The following is a 21,228-nucleotide window of genomic DNA, read 5'->3' as shown; positions in this document are numbered from 1 at the left end:
CATGCCGTGGACGGAGCGCGGAGTATGTGTGAAGCGCAAAGGCGCAAAGCTCCTGAAACTTGGACCTGACAGTTTCACTCGCCTCTCCTTGTCCGTCGTTACAACACCACTTAAAGTCATTAAGAATGTCCACCTGCCTGACAGTAAATGCTTTCGTCTCCCATTCTACCCTTGTTCTGGCCACATAAATGATCTCCCCTTGTTCGGCGTATGTTGTCGGGCTGTGTATAAACACCCTGAACTCTCCTAATGTCTGCAATGTTTCCACGTATTCTTGATGAAACCACTGAGGCTCGTCGGGAGTTAGGACCGTTTCTACAACTTTCCCCGAGATAGTGCATCTCAAACGTTCGCGGTCAGACTGGTGAGTTATGGTAACATCGGCTGACCCACAGCTTCGAGCCCTCTTTAGAACCATTATCTCTGCTGATAGATCCTCTATGGCGCACTGACCGATGCCGAAGCAGGTTTTGGGACGGTATGAGAATGCATACTCGCTACTTTCAGCAATTATGTCCAACGCGCGGATATCGCCTATTTTATGGTAGGCTCTATCCGTTTCCGTCTTGCTCGGGTAAGTCCACCGGCCACCTCGCGACCAGGCCGCATCGCGACCAGGGGTCACGACGCGACGCGTCGTAACACCCCACCATACATTTAGCTATGTAAATCTGTTGATCCGTGTCACACCGCGACCTCACTGCCACCATTGTGACCACCCCAAGTGAGGCTATCGTCATGGTGCCAAAAGACTACCAATTGCGTGCCCGCCGCGCACTGGACGATGTTGAGGCGGGCGTACCTGTTGCGACGGCTGCCAAACGACACAATGTCGACAGATCCTACCTACGTCGTCGCCTCCAGGCGGTCCCAACCTTCAAGCAAAAATACCAAGTCCAACAAGCCCTCTCCGTCACCCAGGAGGATTATATGGTCTCCTGGGCCCTCGACCAAGCAGCTATGGGCTATGCAGCACCGTTGGCCCAATTTAGGCACCTCGCGACGCGACTGCTGTCGATCGATAACCCCTCCGCACGGCTCGGTGGTCACTGGTACCGACGTTTCACCCGCCGAAACCCAGCCTTGACGACCTCGAGATCACGACTCATCGAGTACAAACGCTATAACGGCGCCTGCAAGGCCAATATCGACATCTTCTTCGACCTACTGACGTCATTGATGCGCAAACGAGTACGGCCCGACAACATATGGAACGTAGACGAGTGTGGAGTGGCGGAGGGCCTTGGTCATAATGGCCTCGTGGTCTCTGATGCCTTGCGCAACTTCACCTTGAAAAAGGACGGTGCCAGGAGGACCTGGATCACGATAATTGATGCCATTTCTGCAGCTGGTCGTTCGATCCCTCCGCTCGTTATCTTCAAGGGCCAATCGGTGCAGCAGCAGTGGTTTCCTGACGTCGAACTCGATAAGTGGAAGCACTGGTGTTTTGAGACATCACTAAATGGGTGGACCAGCAATGATATTGCGCTGAAATGGCTGAAGGAGATCTTTATCCCCAACACCATTCCAGCTGTTCGGGGACACTGGCGATGCCTTATTCTGGACGGCCACAAGTCGCATACAACAGCAGAGTTCATGGCGAAGTGCTTTATCCATAAAATCTGGCTGATTTACTTACCGGCCCATACCTCACATGTCCTTCAGCCACTCGATGTGGGTGTGTTCTCGGCGGTGAAATCATGCTACCGTCAGGCGGTCACGGAGGTGGCTTACAACACCATGAACGAGTCCCCAGGCAAGCGGGAGTTCCTTGAAGCATATCAACTTGCGCGGAAGAAGAAGATGAACAAGGAGAACATCTTGGCGGGCTTCAAGGGCACGGGTCGGTCTCATCGCAGCTGGACGACATGCAGCGTATCGACCACGAGGGCAACGACATTGGCAATATCGACTTTTTCAAGCACGAGAAGGAGTTGTATGTCTCAGTCCCAAAAATACTCACGCCGCTTGTCTTTTTACTAACTTGCTCTTGTCTCCTCCAGCTTTGGCACCGCTCCCTCTGTCCTTAGCAGGCACGACCTGACCAAAGTATTCTACGAGGCCCTCCCAGAATCTACCAAGGCCCGCCTACTGCCGAATAAGCGTGTCGCCACCATTGCCTCCAACGCTACCGACGATGGTGTTATTATCACCTGCCAGGATGGCAGCAAGTTCGAGACGCGCCTCGTAATCGCGGCCGATGGCGCACACTCGACCGTCAGGGAACAAATGCGTAACCTCGCACTCCAGTACAACGCCTCTCTCCCCGAAGGGGTCGTACCGGTCCCAATCAATAAGGAGCAGCCGTACCTGACCACCTTCCGCTGCTTGTGGGTGCGCTTCCCATCCATCCCCTCTATCCCTACCGGGACTACGAGCGAGACCCACGGCCCGGGCGCCGCTACGCAATCCTTTGCCGCCGCCGATACGACCGCCACGGGCGTCTACGAGCGCCTTGACAAGCCCACCAAAGAGCGCGTACGGTGGACGCAGGCTGATAAAGAGGCCTGCGTCGCTAAGTGGGGACACCTCCTCGTGGCCAAGGGCAGCACTATCACCATCGGCGAGGCCTATGCCGCGAGCACCGAGTCCGGCATGGTCAGCCTCGAGGAAGGTGTGGTCGATAACTGGAGCTTTGACGGGCGCGTCGTGCTTACGGGCGACGCGGCGCACAAGTTCACCCCCAGCACCGGGGCCGGGTGTAACAACGGTATCGTCGACATCGTGGCCTTCGTCAACGAGCTCTATACTATCCTCCCCTCATCCGTATCCGCAGAGGCCACAGCCAGGCAGCCTAGCAAGAAAGACGTCGGCGCCGCGCTAGAGCGATACCAGAGCAAGAGGCACGCCGCCGTGGTCGCGGCCGGCGCGGCCTCGGGGCAGGCGACCAATGCCGCGTCGTGGGCCAACTGGCCGACGTCCCTGCTCGACCGGTACGTCGTTTCGAACAAAATGATGCAGAGGTACGTGGCCAGCAAGCTGTTGACAGCGTCAGCGATCAACACGCCTGTGTTCAGCTTCATTGAGGGTGAGGACCGTAAGGGCGGCACCATGGCCTGGGTCGAGCCGATGACGACGCTCTCGCGCGCCGTTGCCGCGGTGTAGGGATGGAAGGTGAAGTGTGACGACGTAGGACCAAAAGGGGATTGTTTGGGCTGGCGGGCAGGACAAACAAGGCCGCAGCACCGGGCCATGGACAAGGGCAGAGCTGCGAAGGGTCACAGGAAAATTACATAAGCAATCCAGCCTTGGGGCCCGACGCTTGGCAGTCGGCCATGCGACAAGAAGTTGTCGGACAAGCGACAACTGGATGTCGGCACGATGAAGGACAAAGGAATATATAGACAGGAGGATTTCCTAGATAGTTAGTTCTTACCTTTAGACTTCAGCGATTAAGCTAAGTATCATTCTTACTATTCACTTAAACCAGTCACTCAATTGATTGAGAGTAGTATCTCTTCCAAGAGACATAACCCCCAAGAGAACAACGACATGCGACGAGTAGTATTGTCTAAGCTTTACCTATCTTAGCAGGACAGCCCCCGAAGCCCGACATACGGTTGACCCCGGAAGTCGGATCGTGACATTCTACTACGTGCTCTAATAGTTCTATCCTATGCACTAACGTAAATGCATAGCGAGTGGGCCAGCATAGCGAGTGGGCCACCTCCATCACTTCACTAGAATTCCATCTTCTAACACATCTTACTCAACAACCAGCCATGGAGACCCCTTCTAAAGATAACCAATTGAATCTCGCACTTCAAGCTATGGACCGTGATCCTTCCCTTTCTATACGCCGCGCAGCTGCAATCTACAACGTCTCTCGAACAACGCTTACCCGCCGCTATAAGGGGACACCTTCTCGACGCGATAGCCTACCAAATTCGATGAAATTAACAGAGCTAGAGGAGCAGACAATTGTCGACTATATTCTCGACTTGGATGCGCGAGCATATCCTCCTCGGCTAAGTGAGCTTGGAGAAATGGCGAATCGACTGCTCGATAAGCGGGCTGCGCCACGCGTCGGTCCACGATGGGCGTCAAACTTCGTTAAGCGACAACCACAGCTCCAGACGCGTTTCTTTCGCAAGTACGACTACAAGAGAGCCCAATGCGAGGATCCCGACGCGATAAACGCGTGGTTTCGGCTTGTGCGGAACGTAGTCGCGAAAAACGGCGTAGCGGACTCCGATATCTACAACTTCGACGAGACAGGCTTTCAGATGGGCGTTATCGCGACCGGGATGGTCGTTACAAACGCGCAAATACGGTCGAACGTTAAGATGAAGCAACCAGGTAATCGGGAATGGGTTACGGTAATCCAGGGCGTTAGCGCGACTGGATTCTACGTCCCGCCGTTCGTAGTATTTGCCGGCAAATATCACCTCTCGACCTGGTACCAAGATAACGCGATTCCTCGCGACTGGAGAATCGTAACATCCGCAAACGGCTGGACTACAAACGAAATTGGTCTAGATTGGATTCGACATTTCGATCAGCACACAAAGTCGCGAACAAAAGGCGATTATCGCCTCCTCGTCCTCGACGGCCACGAAAGTCACCACTCGGTCGAATTCGAGCTCTACTGTAAGGACAACAACATTATTACGCTCTGTATGCCTCCTCACTCGTCTCATATACTCCAGCCTCTCGATGTTGGCTGTTTTGGTCCGCTGAAGAAAGCATACGGTCGGCAAATTGAGCTTAAGATGAAGGCGGGTACAACGCATATCAGCAAGGAGGACTTCCTCCCCTCGTTTTTAGCGGCATTCCAGCAGACAATGACGGAAAAAAACATCCAGGGAGGCTTCAGAGGGGCGGGACTTGTACCCTATGACCCTGAAGCCGTTTTATCCAAGCTCGATGTGAAGTTCAAGACGCCAACACCCTCGAGGACGCCTCGGACGTCACCGGAGCCATGGACTTCCCGAACGCCCACCACCGCTATGGAAGCCCGTTCACAGTCTAATTTCATCAAACGTCGGATCTCTCGTCAGCAGGGAAGCTCTCCAACGTCAATTATTGAAGCAGTTGAGCAGTTCACGAAGGGAGCAAAGGGGATCATGCACCGGTTCGCCCTAATGGAGGCAAGGATGAAGATGCTTGAAGACGAGAATGCAGTACTTAGTAAGCGCCGGAGAGCTAAGAAAACACGTCTCCGGAAAGGCCAGAGCATGACTCTAGGCGAGGGACAGGACCTTATAGCCCAGAGAGAGGTGAACACTCAAATAACACAGGAAACGCAAGAAAATCGAGGTCATGCAGGCGGCACTACGCCAACGCAGCGCCGCTGTGGTACCTGCGGGATGACTGGCCATAATGCGAGAACTTGCCAAATAGTTACTCTAGGGTCTGAACTCGAAGATAGCGATTAGTTTATATCAATTCAAGACGTTTTGGTTTTGCTGACGAGGTTTTGATTCTCGAGATGTGGTTGGGGTGGCCCACTCGCTATGCTGGCCCACTCGCTATGCATTTACGTTATTAGTTCCTTGAAACCTTAGTATAGTTCCATGAGTTTGCTCGTCCGTCCGACTAGGATGCGTTCGCTTCTCGTAGGGCCTGTTCAAGCTCTGGTCCCAGCGTGTACGCAGGACGACGAAGCAGGTGTGCCGCCAATGACGTAGGATTTATCAGCGAGACACATGAAGCAGCTAGGTTGCGGTTGCATGGAAGGTCTTTGGTCCGAGACGGCGTCTATGTCTGCCCGGTGGCCGGTTGGGCCCACATTTTCTATGTTTGCACAGACTCCTCCATGTATCAGTCTGCCCGATTGTGTGTCAGTCGACGGCTGTGTCTGCATTGTTTACTTCACACAACAACACCGACCTTGAAATGCCCGTGTCCCCTTCCCTGCACCCTTGCCGGCCCACCACGATCGGCCACCGGAAGGCAGTCCACCCGTGGCAATAGACCTGACGCCACATAGCGACCAAGCTCGTGCGCAGCAGCTCCGTGCCAGCTCGCCGGCAGTGAGCTGCTCCTCAACATGACTGGCATCCAAAGGTGCAGCCTGATGCCGTAAGCAAGCATGCTGACCAAGACCTCAGGGTACCAAGCCCGCGTCTCTCGGCGCGCGCGGCCCCCGTCGCCGAACAATCCGAACGGCCTACAACGGCTATGCGTGAGACGACCTGTAACAAGTAGTACCTCTACTCTTCCGCGGTATCGTTGTTATAAACAGGATCCCCCAAGCCCACACCACAACCACTCTCGACATATCCCTCAAGACGCTATTAGTCGATCCAGCTCCGTGAACTTCGAAAACGACAAAGGCCCGCCCAGATCCCCCACGCACAAGACAACATGGCGAATGACTACAACCCAGCCGACCTATTGGCCGGTGTAGACACTGTGCAGGCAAAGAGCCTCCTCGCTGCTAGCGGCGTGGCTCTTTCCCTGTACGTGCTATACCGCAAGACACTTCCGACGCCCCTGCCTGGTATTCCATACAATGAGCAATCCGCAAAGCGCATCATGGGAGATATCCCGCACATCAAGGCAAAACTAGAACGCGGCGAGGGTGGTCGAACGTACTTGGTCGAATTATTAACGAAGCACGCCGCTCCAGTCGCCCAGTTTTTCATGGGGCCGACAGAGAAAGCTGCAGTGGTCATCGGAGACTTCCGAGAAGTACAAGACATGATGATGAGGCATGGCAAGGACCTAGCAAAAGGCCAGAAAAATGCAGATTCCTGGCACGGCGTCATGCCCGCGCATTTCATCGGTATGGACGATGAGGATCCACGGTTCAAGTCGGCCAAGGCACTGGGCAAGGACCTGATGACCTCATCCTTCCTCCATGAGGTATGTATCTTGCACTACGGAGACTACTCTGGCCGTCCCCGGTGATATAACGAAAGCTGACTCTCGTGGACGTCTAGGTCAATGCTCCAGCTTCCTACCAGAAGGTCCTGAATATCGTAGAGCTTTGGCAGCTCAAGTCGGCTGCAGCTAATAACCACGCTTTCGACGCCGGTATGGACCTGGGTTACCTGACATTCGATATCATCATGGCAGCCGCAGCCAACCTCGACGACAAAGATACTCAGCTCAGATCATACATCCAAAAACTCGGGGCAATACAGAATCCAGCCACAGTGCCATCAAGCAAGACCGAGGTGGCCCAGTTCCCGGCCGATGAGCTCACGGACATGTTCAAAGCACTAGAAGCGATAGGCGTAGCAGTCAGCGGGTCTCTCTCAGCTCCGTCGATCAAGCTCTTTCACATGTTCAACAACCGGAAGGCTAAGATGCAGAAGGCATTCTATGATCGCGATACGATTCTGAGACAATACATTCGCAACGCTGTGAAGAGGCTACACGAGGACGGGGATAGCTTTAAGCCTGCTTCGGCTATAGATTTCATTGTCATGCGCGAAGCAGCTGCCGCAGAGAAGGAGGGCCGCGAGCCAGATTTCTACTCGGACACTACAATCCAGATTGCCTTCGGTTACCTGCTTGGCGGCCAGGATTCGACCCACGCTACGCTGTCCTACTTTGTCAAGCGTATCGGGGCGGCCCAAGACGTACAGACTAAGCTTCGAGAGACGCTCCGCGAAACTTTTCCGGACGCCTATACCAGAAGGGAACAACCGCCGCTTAGCGAGCTCGTGAAGGCCCACATCCCATACCTTGACGCCGTAATCGAAGAGGTCCTCCGCCTTGACGCGCCTACGCCGGTTGTCATGAGGCAGACAAAGAGAGAATTCAAGGTCCTAGGCTACACCATCCCTAGATACACCACGGTCTTGCTCGGACTCAAAGGTCCCACGTACACTGCGCCAGGGTACCTCCCCGAGAAGGTTGGCGAGGCGCTGCGCAGCGAGTCTTCGCGCAAGCATGCGGGCACGATGGGGGTCGATGACTGGAGTAAGAGCGCGTTCCCGCCCGGCGAGTACATCCCCGAGCGCTGGCTTAAGAAATCTGAGGGCGGCGGCGGCGAGCTCACCTTTGACCCCAAAGCCGGGCCCTTCCTCTCGTTCAGCACCGGCAACCGCGTCTGCTGGGGCAAGAGGCTCGCCTACCTCGAGCTCAAACTCGTCGCGACGGTGCTCGTGTGGAACTTTGTCTTCAACCGACTGCCGAGCAACCTCGAGGACTGGGAGTACGTCGAGGACCTGTTCATCAAGCCAAAGAACTCCCTTGTCCACCTGTCGAGCGCGTGGGACGTGTGAAGAGGTTACAGGGCGAGAGGTTTTATCCTTTTTTGTTTTTTATGTGAGAGGGATATTGAGGTGGATTAATACGTCAGGTCAACGCGGTGTTTCACCATATTTCTTTTCTGTTAGGCTGCTGCAATCCCTACTTGTTATCGTGGCTTCTTGTTTGAAGATATTATCTTATCTTTTAGGGGAAGACACGGCATTTTGTTAATTTCAACTCGATATATGACCATAACACTACCTCAGATTTGCCCACTAGGTATCATTGACTGTCTGCCCTGGTTCACATGCGTCACTGAATGACCCTTGCCCAGGCAGGTGTGATTCCTGCTCTTACGATCCGTTGCCACTCTATGACTATGTTACATACTGGACTAATACTTCACGAGGGGATGATGGAGGTGGGTTAAAAAAGCACCAAACGGTAGAAGGGGTGATGCTCAAGGGAGACCCGCTGGCGTCATCTGTTATTGCCTTTTCATATCCAAGGACGTCAGCAACGTGTGTCCGTATCACGTCGATCGCATGGCCCCAAAGCATATTCCCGTGACACTGTCGGTCATTATATTCTTGCTCAGGGAGGCCCGAAGCATGGAATATATCCTTCGTTTCTCTTCTTGCGTTTGAAACCAGTGTTTTCAATGAGGTAGATGTTTTTTCCCACGATACGTGCTGACCGGCTAGCTGGAGAACTTGGAGCTCTGCTGTGTCCTATGTTGTTGGTGGTCTTTCGATTCACTTTTGAGGGGGGCGGTCGAGAGCATCCTGTTGTGGGACGTTCCACACGACAACGATGCTCTCATTCGAATTTTTGTGTGTTCATGAAGTCGATTTTTGTGATTGCTCTGTTCTGGGCAGCTGATGGAGTCGCAAAATCGTGATTGAGAGGTTCCGTTCTTGTATTCCATCGATTAATGAGGACGTGAAATTTGTGAGCTCTGAACATTGTAGGCAGGTAAACAAAGGAAGCAAAGAGGGGAAAACAAGAAAATAAGGAAAAGGGAAGAGAAATGTGCTCGCCCCCAAACTGCACGCGGCCAGAAACCAACTGATTTAATACGAATGAATTTATTTATATCCTGTATTGCCCGCTTGCCGCAGCGCACCACGGCGTGAGAAGTCCAACAAAGAGAGAGAGAATAAGTCCACGCACCGGAATTCTGACACCCACCACCACCAAAATCTGCCCGAATTCGACGTGTTTTTGAAGCTATCCACGGCTGTTCAATTGCTCCTTCTGCGTCGAGCTGCCACTCTAGAAGGCACTCTTTATAGCTATATGGGGGTGCCTCTTCATCGTGCTTTAATCGCTCTTGTAGAATCCTCTGTGAGCGGTTAATACGGCTGATGTCGACGAAGCGGTCATTAGGATTTTGAGGCTTGACAGCAACTAGTTTTTTAGGCTTCAATGATTGTACTTTAGCCTCCAATTGAGTGATTTGACGATCCTTCTCTGCAATGACTCTATTCTGGTCATCTAGGCCCTTCCCAATCTTCCTAAATAACAGCCTATTAGTAGGGTTGCGGGTAATGTTACAGCCTACAACTATGAAGGCATCCCGCACATCGCCCGACCTCCCAGGTGTCTTGAGTACTATATTTCTTATTGTATTATCGCGCTTGAAGACGTCGTCGAAATGGATTGGGCGCTCGTACGACTTGGGGGTAGTGTTGGCAACGATCATCGAGCTCGCTAAAGGCCGGCGGCGGGCAACGGGCCACAGCCCAGTTACCCTCCACGACGTCGTAATATTATGATGTCTGAACCCTTCTGGGCGTGCTCTTGCATAACAGACGAGGAAGCGCCAATAGGCAGGCTATCGTTTTGTACTAGCAATTGGCGAGCAAGCTTACGATAAGCTATTTTAAGCGGCGAGAAGATTGACATGTCGAGAGGCTGCAAAACGTGCGAGGTGTGAGGCGGTAAGTACATCAAATAAATGTGATTTCGATAACACTCGTACATGAAGTCGTCGGTAACGTGGCTGCCGTGGCCGTCGACTATAAGTAGACGACGCTGATCAATTGTATGCGGCTTCGTTGACGGGATGAAGATCTTCTTAAGCCACCGCAGAGCTAGCTCGTGGGAGGTCCAGCCACTCTCTTGCGCTGCGAAAGTCCATTTCTCGATAAGGGCTATTTCTGCTGCGTTGTTAGGAAACCATTGTGTTTGTACTGATTTGCCCTTGAAGATAATTGCTGGTTCAAGAGCGCGCCCGTCGGCAGAGACGCACTCTATTATTGTAGTCCAGCATCATGAAGGGTCGCCTTTAACGTACGTAGCACGCTTCTTTGAGCAGCCTAGTACAAGCCCATTAGGCCCGTAACCTTCCATCATGCCTGTCTCGTCCATATTATAGCGGTGTTGTGCGGGGATAGAGGCGAGGAGGCGGTTATCGAGGTGGTCGAAGAAGCTGTTAATAGCCTCCGGATTGGCTCCATTCGCCCTTGTTATATCGAGCCGGCGGCCGAGGAGTGTCGAGACTTCGGGGTTTCGTTTTTGAAGCCTGTAATCCAGCGCTTACCGAGAGGCTCGTGGTCGCCTGCGATACGTAGAATGCGGGTAACGAAGTCGGCGACTTGGGCATGCGTTGGCGCTAGCCCTAAGGAATCCTGCGCCAGGATCCATTGAGCCAGGTGTTTCTGTTGTATTGGAGATAGCCTCTGATGGCTTGAAGCAGCAGAAACGGCATTCTCTGCACCTTGACGTCGGTTGATAATAGTGGCTCTTGGGACCCCCCAGAGACGCGAAGCCTGCGCTTGGGTCATCCCAGCTTCGACATCAGCAAGCGCGCGCTGTAGGTCGTTTTCGGTGCAGTTACGCATTGTGTACGTTAAGGCGCGTAGGAATAGTAAAAAAAAAAACAGTCAAATTAGGCGTGTTTAGCGCGTCCTGTCGCGTCGGAATGGTTGCATAAAGAGGTGTTGAAAGTGGGCAGATTTTGGTGGTGGTGGGTGTCAGAATTGGGGGGTGTCAGAATTCGGGTGCGTGGACTTAGCGAAGCGGCTGGAGCTCCCTCGCCAGAGTCAGCCGGATACTATAACCGGCCATGCACTGCGCGAAGGACGAGGGGAAACGCTATTGTATCTCGATCCGAACAGACGCAGGACAGCAGCTACTCTTCGGTACCAAGGCATCATATTTAGCCTCGTAAAAATTCAATCGAGTGCCAATTCACGAATGCGGTGTGGAGCTCAACGTAACTACTTTGAAATAACTTTGCTCAACTGGTCGACTTTCTTGGTCTAACAACGGTACACATTGGTCAAATCACAGGAAATTTAGTCAACTATATCTATCTAATCTATCTATCTATGTGAGAGTATTACACGGGTCAGAATGGGCCATTGGTGTGTGTTGTGATGTGAAGTTCTGTGCCCAAGTGGGTTTGTGAGTTGGGGAACTTCCATGTTGTGATCTATGTTGGTCAGATAGACAGATTCATGTGGCCCGGTAGTTCTTCTCAGTTTCTTGGTTTTGACCGAAAGCTCCCGTGACCGATTTGCTCAGTGCGTCCAACCATGCCGTTATTGCTCCTGGACTACTTGCGCAACTGGACGATATGCACCGCAGCCCCGCCCTCGACGTCGAAAGAAGTACCACCAAAAATCACACCCTCAACCCAGATTACCGTCTCCTCGGCACTCACCAGAAGCGGCGCCGGCAGTGTCACCACGCCCTTAGTCCCCGCGGGTGCCTGCACCGTCATGCTCAGCAGCCCGCCGTCGTCGCAGAACTTCCACTCAACCGCCACCGCGCCGCCACCGGGCGTCGGGACCTTACCGCTCGCCCACCGCTCGCCAAGCGTCAGTGGCGACACGGCCCACGTGGCCCAACCCGGCGCCGTAGCCCGTGCGCCGAGCACGAAGCGGCTGAGCTCGGCGGTCGGGCCCGCGGCCCAGCCGTGCGCGAGGCTCGTCGCGTGACCGAACGCGGGCTCGCCGGCATCGTTGAGCGTCTCCCAGAGGCAGCCCGTGTAGTTGGCATTCTTCACGTCGATCATGGGGGACCACAGCGTGTCGAGCAGCTCCCTTGCCGCAGGGACGTTGCCCGTGGCGAGGGCGGCGCGGAGGTGGTAGCCCGATGCGTACGGGCTGATGTATCGCCGGAAGCCGGCTGCTGTAACGGTGGGGGAGAAGGCCAAGGGCCCGCGCGGGGTGGACAGCTGGTCTGAGAGCGTGGCCAGGATCACGTCGGATGAGTGCGCCGGGTCCTGGTTAACTCCGGCGAGGATGGCGAGGGCGTTGGCGTCCTGGGCGAAGCCGGCGCGGTTGGACTCGGAGATGACGTACGCGCCGAGCTCGTCGCTCCAGAGCTGCGCGTCGATAGCCGTGCGGAGCGCGGCCAAGCGGTCCTGGTAGATGGAGGCGTCAATGCCGCTGTCGGCGAGGAGTCTCGTGGTCTCCTGCAGGGCGTACGCGTAGACGACGTTGAACTTGGTCACAACGCCTGACTGCACGGGGTCGTAGTAGTTCCAGTCGCCGCCGAACGAGGGCTCGGACAGGTTGAACAAGCCGCTCTCTGGGAGTACCTGGGAGTGAGACCAGTCGAGCATGGCCTGCACCTTGGGTGCCCAGGTCCTGGCAAAGGCGATGTCGCCCGTATGGGTATAGGTCAGGGCGACCGCGGTCAGAAGATTCCATGAGTAGCCGATTAGGCCGGTCGTGTTGAAGTCCATTGGTGCCGAGGGCCCCTGCTGGATCTTGACCGTGGGGACGAAGAATCCAGGCGTGGCCTGAAGGGGCGCGAAGAGCTCCAGTGTCCCGAGGATAAAGTTGAGGCCGTGCGTGCTTGCGAGGGCTGCGGCACCGGCGATGTCGAGGTCGCCGGTGTACGCGATGCGGTCGCGGCGGGTCGCGTCTACCGACGTGTCGAGAGGGTTCGTGCCGACGAGGAAGTCGTCGAAGCAGCTCTTGTCAGTCAGTGAGTGCTCATATGTCGTGGCACCAGCAGCGTCAGTCGCTTTCAGGTCCTTGAAGACGGCGCGGTGGCCGAATGAAGCGCCGAGCCCGTATGAGCCGTAAAACTTGCTGGTCTGGGAGAGTTCGAGCACCATGATACCGTCCATCACTACTTTGATCTCGGTGATAGCCACTTCAACGTTGACCTGGTGCCAGGCGTCTAGACCTCTGATCGTATCTGAGGAAAGCACCTGCTTCGAAAGCAGGGTGTCCTGGGCTGTGCCTCCGACATACGCGGCAATAGTACCCGCAGAGATGTCCACCGAGATGTAGATGCCGCTGTTCAGCGTATCAGAGAGCACTAAGAACCCGAAACCTTTGACAAGAGGCTTGACCTTGAACTCGAGACCATACACAGTTGAAGAGCCTGCGACGAGGCCCACCGCAGCTTGAGGGGCCTGGCTGTCGATCAGGACACCCTCGCTCGAGACCTGCCAGAACTCGGGCACAGAATTCTTGGGAATCTCGCTGAGCTGGAGTGTTCTAGCACCAGCAGTCCAGATTTCGTTGAGCGAGCTATCCGAGCTGGCGAAAGAACCGGGCAGTTCGGTGAGAGGTGTCTTGTGCACGGTCGGAACAACGCCAACGTTGTGCAGGGTGATTTCGCCGACGGAGGAGAGATTGAGCTTCTGGTAGCGGAAGCCTCCCTGGATGAGGCGGTTTCGGACCTGTCCAGGGGCTGAAATGTTGTAGGCGTTGATGCGGTAGGTGTCCATGGCAGCTGCGAGCGGAAGCGGACCATCACCCTGTTCAGCCAAGAGACGGGTCAGTACAGGGGCCTTTGTGGTGAAGTCGAGGATTAGAGGTCCCGCGAAGTCTCACCATGTAACGACCAAGTGCGGCCACTGTCTCCGAGTAGGTAATCTCGAGCACAGACGTGTCGCCGGCGGTGGCGACAACGTCAAAGGACGGGATGCCTTCCGTCTCAACGCCATAGTCGAGAACCAGGATGCCAGGAGCATCTTGCGTTGCAGTCAGTACTACTGGCCCGTCTTGTGCCTTGATCAGATTGTTGTTGCTGGACGTGTCTTGGGTTGACGCATGCGCCAGCGGCGCACAAATAGTTGCGCTGGAAACGAGCACGATGAGGCCCAAGCGGCCAAGGCCGTGGTAAGGCGCAGGAGGCATAGGGAAAAACCAGACAGTCCAATAACAGGAATTGTGAGAGCTTGCGGGAAGGGGTTTGCAACGAGGGGTGATGACTTGAGGCGATCAATCAAGAACAGGCTTCGGGGGCCCACGCTCACTCATATACACGGCAATGATGGCATCAAAGCGTTGAGCCTTGAAGGGACGAGTTGTACCGGCCATTAGACAAGATGGGGGGCTTCACCGAGCCTTCGGACCTAAACGAGAAGCAGCGTAACTAAACGAGTGTCCACAAAGTCGCCGCAACTACCGACATCAACAGGCCCGAAGCGGGGACACCGCCGTCCGCACTGACTCGTCCGTCCATCTATCGCGGCAGCCTAAGCGTACCTGCAGATCGGATGCGAACGCTGACGGCAACTCAATCTTCAGCTGCTCCACCAGAGGGCAGTGCTACGCAGCTAGCGCTACGACAAATCAATGCTACAAACCCAGAACTATCTGCAACGAGATGCTTTTATTGCTGCTGCCTGGGGCTGCCCCGTTCTTTGGCACTTGTCTCTGCTGCGTTTCCCATTTCCCTTGTCGTCATCCCTATGTCGACCCTTTGGACTGCAGCGCTGTCGAACACTTCAAGACCTGTCACAGATCTGTCCTGGGCCTTGATGCATTCGACACAATAATGGTCTTGCATTCCCAGAAGACTACGTTTGCCCCATACAGTCGCATTCGAAATCGGTTATCCACCCACCTTCGCGGACGCAACCCTCTCTGTGCACGGTCCCCCTTGTCTTGGCGATGCTATGTGAGCTGCCTGTAGGTGGCGCAGTCACGAAAGCCAGTTCGAGCTGCAGATCGACTTTACCCCATCCTGCATAAACAGGGTGATATCTCGGGAGGAATCCTTCGAAGAAAAATCCCCAAAATCATTTGAAGCTTTCCCTGAACAAAATGCAATCCGACCCGAAATCCGTAATCGGCTTTCGTTGAGCGGAGTTCTCTATGCGCACAGGCCGTCCAGTCTCGGCCATGGGGCGGGCGCACAGTGGACACATGCAAATGTTCTGGTAAGCCACCTCGGATAACCGTTTTGTGCGCTAGAATGGCAGGAGTGGTAGCTGCCAGGATATGCAGTGGCGTAGCTGCCTTGCGATTCTGACGCCTTATCCTCCATAAACTGGTTCGCATTTAGGCACACCGATACAGGCCGAGGCAGTAGTGTGATGTCTGCAAAAGAGGACACTGGATTGGAGCGTCAGCCCCGCTTCTGATTTCAAGCGCGTGGTATGACTGTCAATTAATCCCGTACTTCCTTCCCTTGTCCAGCCGCTGTTAACGCATGTACTGTGAGCCAAGGGCCTGCATTCGAGCAACATCCTCAATCTCACAAACCTGCACAATAGGACAAAACACAAGTACTTCACCGATCTGCAACTCCGCGATCGTCTGGAGTATATTCTGCTCATACTTCTGCTGTGACGAAACACTTTTGCCAGCTCCCGTAGCCCCCGCGAAGTGCGTCGTGAGGATTTCGTACCCAGATGGAGACGAAAACTGGGACACGATCGCTGCGTACGAGAGGGTCGGTTCCTGCATGGCCGTGAAGACCCGTGTGGCAATGTGTAGTTGCCGGCTGACGACCGAGGGCTTGATAGGCATCAACAACCAGGCAAGTCACGATCGTGCTGATCTGGTCAAAAGCATTTACGAACAAAAGTCCACCACTCTCCGGGAGGGGCTTGGAGGGCTCAACCACTTCGCCTTCGACTGACCTTCTTAACGGCAGATGTACTACTGGCAATGGCCACCTCTGAATTTGAAGCGTACTCTTCGCGGATGGCAACGACTGGCTTTCTGCCCAGTACGTGACATGCTTTGCACACTATCTGGACGCTTATCCATGCGGCAGTCCCACCAGAAACTTGCTCAACGTGTCTCAAAAGCACTTCTAGACTCTATCCGATTGGTCTGCACGCGAAAAGTCGCTGAGACCGTATGCAAGAGGCTGAACACCGTACGAGACTCTTGCCTCAGCTCCCAGAAACCTTACACTCTTGTGACTCGAGCGCAAGAAGCGTGAAAGCCACCGCCATATCGGCCAATCGCAAGCTGATACAACTTGATTTGTGTCATCAGCATAGCGAAGGAAGCAAGCAACGGCGCATCCCGCTCCTGAGCTGCTGCAACTAAGACTTCTCCATCCCTTGTGGCTAATATTAGTTTCACCTCTTCTCCACGTTGACGTGGGGGAAGGTTTGTCGTACTGTGCCATTGTCTCTGTTCCCTCGTAGTTCGGACACTGTTACTCCCGAAAGAATGTACCAGATGGTGTGTCAGGTAGTGACGCGGGTGTATCACAAGGGCCAGTAATTACCACAGCAACTTCTTTCAATCGTGTCCGAGCAACATGCATAAGACCTTGACTGTCCCCGGTGACAGCCACTTCCACTTGATCTGACCCATGATCTCCGGAAGCAGCCGACTCCAGTCTCATCCTCATTACACTAGGACAGCTTCGCTCCACGGTTCTGAACATCACCACTATTTCAATACCCACTCACGGACCACCTCCCTTTCCTGCAGTGAAAATGGTGATTACGACCATCCAGAAGGAGGCTCTGCAAGGCCTCTGCTCCAAAGACCGCCTCGATCTGATGGACGCTATTGACCGCCTGCGCTCTGAGGGAATCGACCATCTCATCTCGCTGCCCAGATCATCGTGGTCGGTGACCAGTCATCCGGCAAGAGTTCCGTCCTAGAGGCCATCTCCGGAGTCCCTTTCCCTGCCCGAAGCAATCTCTGCACCCGATTCCCCGCCGAGCTCGTGCTACGACGAACCTCTCAGGTCAGCGCGCGTATCTCGATCGTCCCGCACATGTCGAGAGACGACTCGGAGAAAGCCACGTTGTCCACCTCCGACGAGAAATTGGACACATTTGAAGACCTTGCTCGGCTCATCGGCGAGGCAACATCCGCTATGGGGATATCGACCCACGGGAGGGCATTTGCTCGAGACCTACTGCGGGTAGAAATCTCAGGCCCCGATCGCCCGCATCTGACCATCGTCGACCTGCCTGGCTTGATCCATTCCGAAACCAAGCACCAGAAAGCCTCTGATGTCGATTTGATAAAGGAGACGGTCAAGTCGTACATGTGTGAGCCACGAAGCATCATTCTGGCAGTCGTGTCGGCTAAGAACGACTTCGCAAACCAGATCGTACTGAAGCTCGCAAGAACAGTCGACCACAACGGGGAACGAACCCTCGGTATCGTCACGAAGCCTGACATGCTGATCCCAGATTCCGACAGCGAGGCTCTCTACATCTTGCTCGCCCGAAATCAGGAGGTCAACTTCCGCCTCGGCTGGCATGTTGTCAAAAATATGGACTCGGAGAAAGAGACTGGTTCAATCCATCGACGCAATACCTTCGAAGCAGACTTTTTTGCTCAGGGGGTCTGGAAGAATCTTCCAAGCGCCATTCTCGGTGTCGTTCATCTACGAAGTCGACTCAGTAAAGTTCTACTGAAACACATCACAGCGGAGCTCCCAAGTCTGATCACCGAGATCGATGCGAAGCGTCAGGCGTGCCGTACCCAGATGGAGAAACTCGGCCGGCCCAGGAATACGCACTACGAACAGCAGCTACACATGATCACGATATCGGAGTCTTTTCAGCGCCTCGTGCGAAACGCTGCGGATGGCAACTGGACGGATTCCTTTTTCGAGGCCGTCGAGACTGGCAATGGCTACAAGCGCCGCCTACGCGCCTTCGTTCAAAACAACAATGACGACTTCGCCGCAGACGTTCTGAAGAATGGTCAGCGTCACCATATCAAGGAAGGTGGCAAAGAGGCCAGTGACGCCTCCACAGATGCGAGATCGATCTCTCGAGATGAATTCATCAGGAGAATCATGGACAAGATGTCCCTTTCCCGCGGCAGAGAGCTCCCTGGATCCTTCGACCCCATGATCATCGCCGAGCTGTTCCGCGAGCAAGCCGGCCCCTGGGAGGCGCTCGCGCTGTCCCACGTCCAGCGCGTGTGGGACGCTTGCAAGGTCTTCCTCAGACAGGTAATTGACCACGTCGCGGACACAAATACGTCAATGACAGTCCTTCAGAGGATCATTAGCCCGGCGATGGATGCCATACTGGCAGATCTCCGAGACAAGACAAGCCAGATCCTCAAGCAGCACCAAGAGCTACACCCGATCACGTACAACCACTACTTCACCGAGACGCTGCAGAAGATCCGGACCGGCAGCAGCCACACCAAGGTCGCCTCCGCGATCATGAAATACTTCCAAACAAAAAGCTTGACTGTCGTCTCATATGGAGAATTAAATCTTGCAACCTTGGTAGACAAGACCACATTGAGCACAACAGAGCCTGACATGAACAAGTTCGCAGCGTCAGAAGCCCTGGACATGATGGTGGCATACTACAAGGTGACATCCTCCCCAGGACTCCTTGAACCTCCAGCGACTCGCCTCGTCACAGATCATGACTGACAACCCATGTCTACCCAGGTCGCTATGAAGCGCTTCATCGATGACATCGCTGTGTCCGTCATTGAGGCAGGGCTTGTGCTCGCCCTGCACCAGATGCTGTCCCCAGCCAAGGTGTACAAAATGGACACGGAGCTCGTGGCCAGTCTGGCGAGCGAGACCGAGGAGAACCGCGTGGGTAGAGAGCAGGCTGTTCGGCAGCTCGAGGTGCTGGACAGGAGCGCCCAGATCTGCCGCCAATTTTCCGTTGACGGGATGGGCAGTAAGATATCTCCAATAAACCGGTTACCAACATTGCTAAAAAGTCGCATATAGGCACCAACAGAAACAGAACGGTTGAAGATGGACATGACCATGCTGCCCTGACAGTGGAGCGTGATGCCGACAAAATTGTGCGCTTGCCATCCCCAGCAACTGGGGAGCATGAAGACAGATCTGAAGTTACCGACTTCGCCTCACTTGAACGCATGAAGGTGGCTATGGCGACGAACCTGTTATGTCGAAATCTAAGAAGAAGCCCAAGAGATCTTCTCCGATTAGATCATCCCTTGCGTAGCATTGTCGGAGTATACATGAGGAATAAAGACCAAATTTGTTCCATTTCAACACTGAGCCACGAGGAGAATAAGGCGCTTGAAAGAACGCTCCGCTAGAACTTGCTACGGCATGAAGGACACAGGGAGCGCCGTGCTTCCAGTGTAAGGCATGTACTTAGGAAACCCAGGTTCAGCAACATTTGTTTCACCCTTCAGACGTATTGAGCCTCCTTATCGAATTGATGCCATGCCAGGGCCCATGAAATCTTACGTTGTGGTCGACGGACTTAACGAATGTGACCCAAAGGATCGCAAAGATCTCCTCAAGACGCTATCGGCGCTGATGTTGGCCAACAACAAAGGTCGCCTGTTTCTCTCAAGCCGAGTTAGTGAAGGTCACGCCAGAGGACTACCACCACGATGTTACGGGATGAAGTAGTAGAAGAATGCATTCAGTTGGCGAAAAGCGGCCTCATTTCCACTGAGTGTATTGAGTGTGTTTACTCAATTCCACGGTCACATGAATCAAGGCTTCTGGCAAGGTGACTTAAATGAGTTAATGGCCGAATCCACGCCTTCGCAAGTTAGTGAATAGAGGCAATGATATGACCCTCCCATTCCCAATAGCATTTACCACCTGTGTGTCTCGCCTTTCTTATTTCTTTCAGGCCTACTAAACTGCGCTTCCTTCAAGCTCTGTAAATGCACATAATTAAGAGAGTAGTCTGCCTATAAGATAGGTCATGTCTCGCGACTTGCCACCGCACTCTTGGCTGACCTGGACTTGCAGAGAACGATGGACGTTGCTACATTGCTTGCGCGCTCCGGCTTGAACCACAACCTTGAGCAAACAATGCTGGCATGTCGGGTATGACCTCAACTCGCAGCTGTTCTGAGATCCGACTATCGAAGCGCCTGTCAGCCTTAGAGCCCTCTCATCGGAAGTGGCAAGCGTTGACTTTTGAGTCCTTACCAAAACTGTGTCAAGTGTACTGAAGAACCGGTTCCTGACAGCTGAGGGTTTGCAGATTTTGTTTGGCACTCGGACGGTCATCTTGAAAGCCTCCAGATATCTTTGACGTGCAGGTAGATCAAGAATCGTCGCGTGACTCCAAGTCTCCTGCTCGGCTAGGCTGTGAGCGAAGTCTAAAGCGAGAGTGCCCACCTGCCCTGGACTTTGAGCTTTGAATTTTTTGATTTTGGCGAGCTTTGTCTGGCCCTGCGCAACTCTATTGGGCATAAGCTCCCCTTAGCGGGGGAGGGTGGGGGTGCACAAGCAAAGCATAGCAAGGCTTCCCGATGAGCAAAAATTGCGATCCAAAGACGGAACAGCAGCAGCCGGACTGCCACCTTCTACCTGCTCCGAACAAATAATACCAAGTGCGTCAAATCCTATATGGTCTTGGTTGAGTGCTAGCGAGCACTTGTGAAAAGCGTTGCCCTACTACCTATGAGAGCCAAGACCTCAAAAAGTCAATGTGTGCCCGTATCCCAATTAGGAATCATCATGGACAGGTTCGCGCTATCCATCATATTTCCTAATTGAGATAGGGGCACCTCCACCACTTTTGAGAGCGCCTTAAAGCGCAGAGAAAGCATGTGTGCAAATTCATAAGCAGTGTTCTCAGCGGCGCAGCTCGATTGAATCCTCTACAAAATTTCAAGCCTAAGGTAGAGAGCAAAAGCGGAAAACCCTTTTCTTGGTATTGTTTATCTGTGAGAGACGTCATTGAAGGGACTTCTTGCATCGCGCCAATGATGTGGCATGTTGAAGTAGCCCTGAAAACGCACGCGTCCACTCTGCAGCCTAACGACTTTGGCTGCACAAGCAGGTTGACGCAAATGATGTCATTGAAGTGCCTGCCTCGTATAAAGATTGGGCTCTTCTGATCGGCGCAGATAGGAACACGCTCTAGGCAGGCACAACGTATATTATTGAGATTGCATTCACACGCAATCCGTGACA

At 53.9% G+C, this 21,228-nt stretch overlaps 5 protein-coding genes across 5 annotated transcripts; 3 read left to right on the top strand and 2 right to left on the bottom strand.

The window, feature by feature from the left end:
* The first annotated feature begins 1,696 nt into the window (after window positions 1–1,696).
* B0I36DRAFT_60776 (uncharacterized protein) lies at window positions 1,697–3,391 on the top strand. Its single transcript, XM_046163087.1, has 2 exons — window positions 1,697–1,936; window positions 2,004–3,391. The coding sequence occupies exons 1-2, from the start codon at window positions 1,869–1,871 to the stop codon at window positions 3,103–3,105; spliced, it is 1,170 nt and encodes a 389-aa protein (XP_046003915.1). The 5' UTR covers window positions 1,697–1,868; the 3' UTR covers window positions 3,106–3,391.
* Window positions 3,392–6,309: 2,918 nt separating this feature from the next.
* On the top strand, window positions 6,310–8,180 carry B0I36DRAFT_257968 (putative cytochrome P450; the record flags this gene model as incomplete). The annotated part of the gene is made up of 2 exons (XM_046151050.1): window positions 6,310–6,810; window positions 6,888–8,180. 2 exons carry the CDS (start codon window positions 6,310–6,312, stop codon window positions 8,178–8,180), a joined length of 1,794 nt encoding a protein of 597 aa, XP_046003914.1.
* Window positions 8,181–11,433: 3,253 nt separating this feature from the next.
* B0I36DRAFT_389974 (Six-hairpin glycosidase-like protein) lies at window positions 11,434–14,324 on the bottom strand. The gene is made up of 2 exons (XM_046161374.1): window positions 13,953–14,324; window positions 11,434–13,876 (listed from the first exon to the last, which is right to left on the bottom strand). The coding sequence occupies exons 1-2, from the start codon at window positions 14,256–14,258 to the stop codon at window positions 11,711–11,713; spliced, it is 2,472 nt and encodes an 823-aa protein (XP_046003913.1). The 5' UTR covers window positions 14,259–14,324; the 3' UTR covers window positions 11,434–11,710.
* Window positions 14,325–15,527: 1,203 nt separating this feature from the next.
* B0I36DRAFT_437064 (uncharacterized protein) lies at window positions 15,528–16,369 on the bottom strand. The gene is made up of 3 exons (XM_046162882.1): window positions 16,270–16,369; window positions 15,992–16,101; window positions 15,528–15,909 (listed from the first exon to the last, which is right to left on the bottom strand). Exons 1-3 carry the CDS (start codon window positions 16,310–16,312, stop codon window positions 15,682–15,684), a joined length of 381 nt encoding a protein of 126 aa, XP_046003912.1. The 5' UTR covers window positions 16,313–16,369; the 3' UTR covers window positions 15,528–15,681.
* A 438-nt stretch (window positions 16,370–16,807) lies between these two features.
* On the top strand, window positions 16,808–19,857 carry B0I36DRAFT_402253 (P-loop containing nucleoside triphosphate hydrolase protein; the record flags this gene model as incomplete). The annotated part of the gene is made up of 4 exons (XM_046161723.1): window positions 16,808–16,941; window positions 16,968–18,666; window positions 18,748–18,988; window positions 19,730–19,857. The coding sequence occupies 4 exons, from the start codon at window positions 16,808–16,810 to the stop codon at window positions 19,855–19,857; spliced, it is 2,202 nt and encodes a 733-aa protein (XP_046003911.1).
* Window positions 19,858–21,228: the final 1,371 nt, after the last annotated feature.

Source organism: Microdochium trichocladiopsis (genome assembly GCF_020744255.1).
Source record: "Microdochium trichocladiopsis strain MPI-CAGE-CH-0230 chromosome Unknown B0I36scaffold_19, whole genome shotgun sequence".
NCBI lineage: Eukaryota > Fungi > Ascomycota > Sordariomycetes > Xylariales > Microdochiaceae > Microdochium > Microdochium trichocladiopsis.
This window is presented reverse-complemented; position numbering and strand designations above follow the sequence as displayed.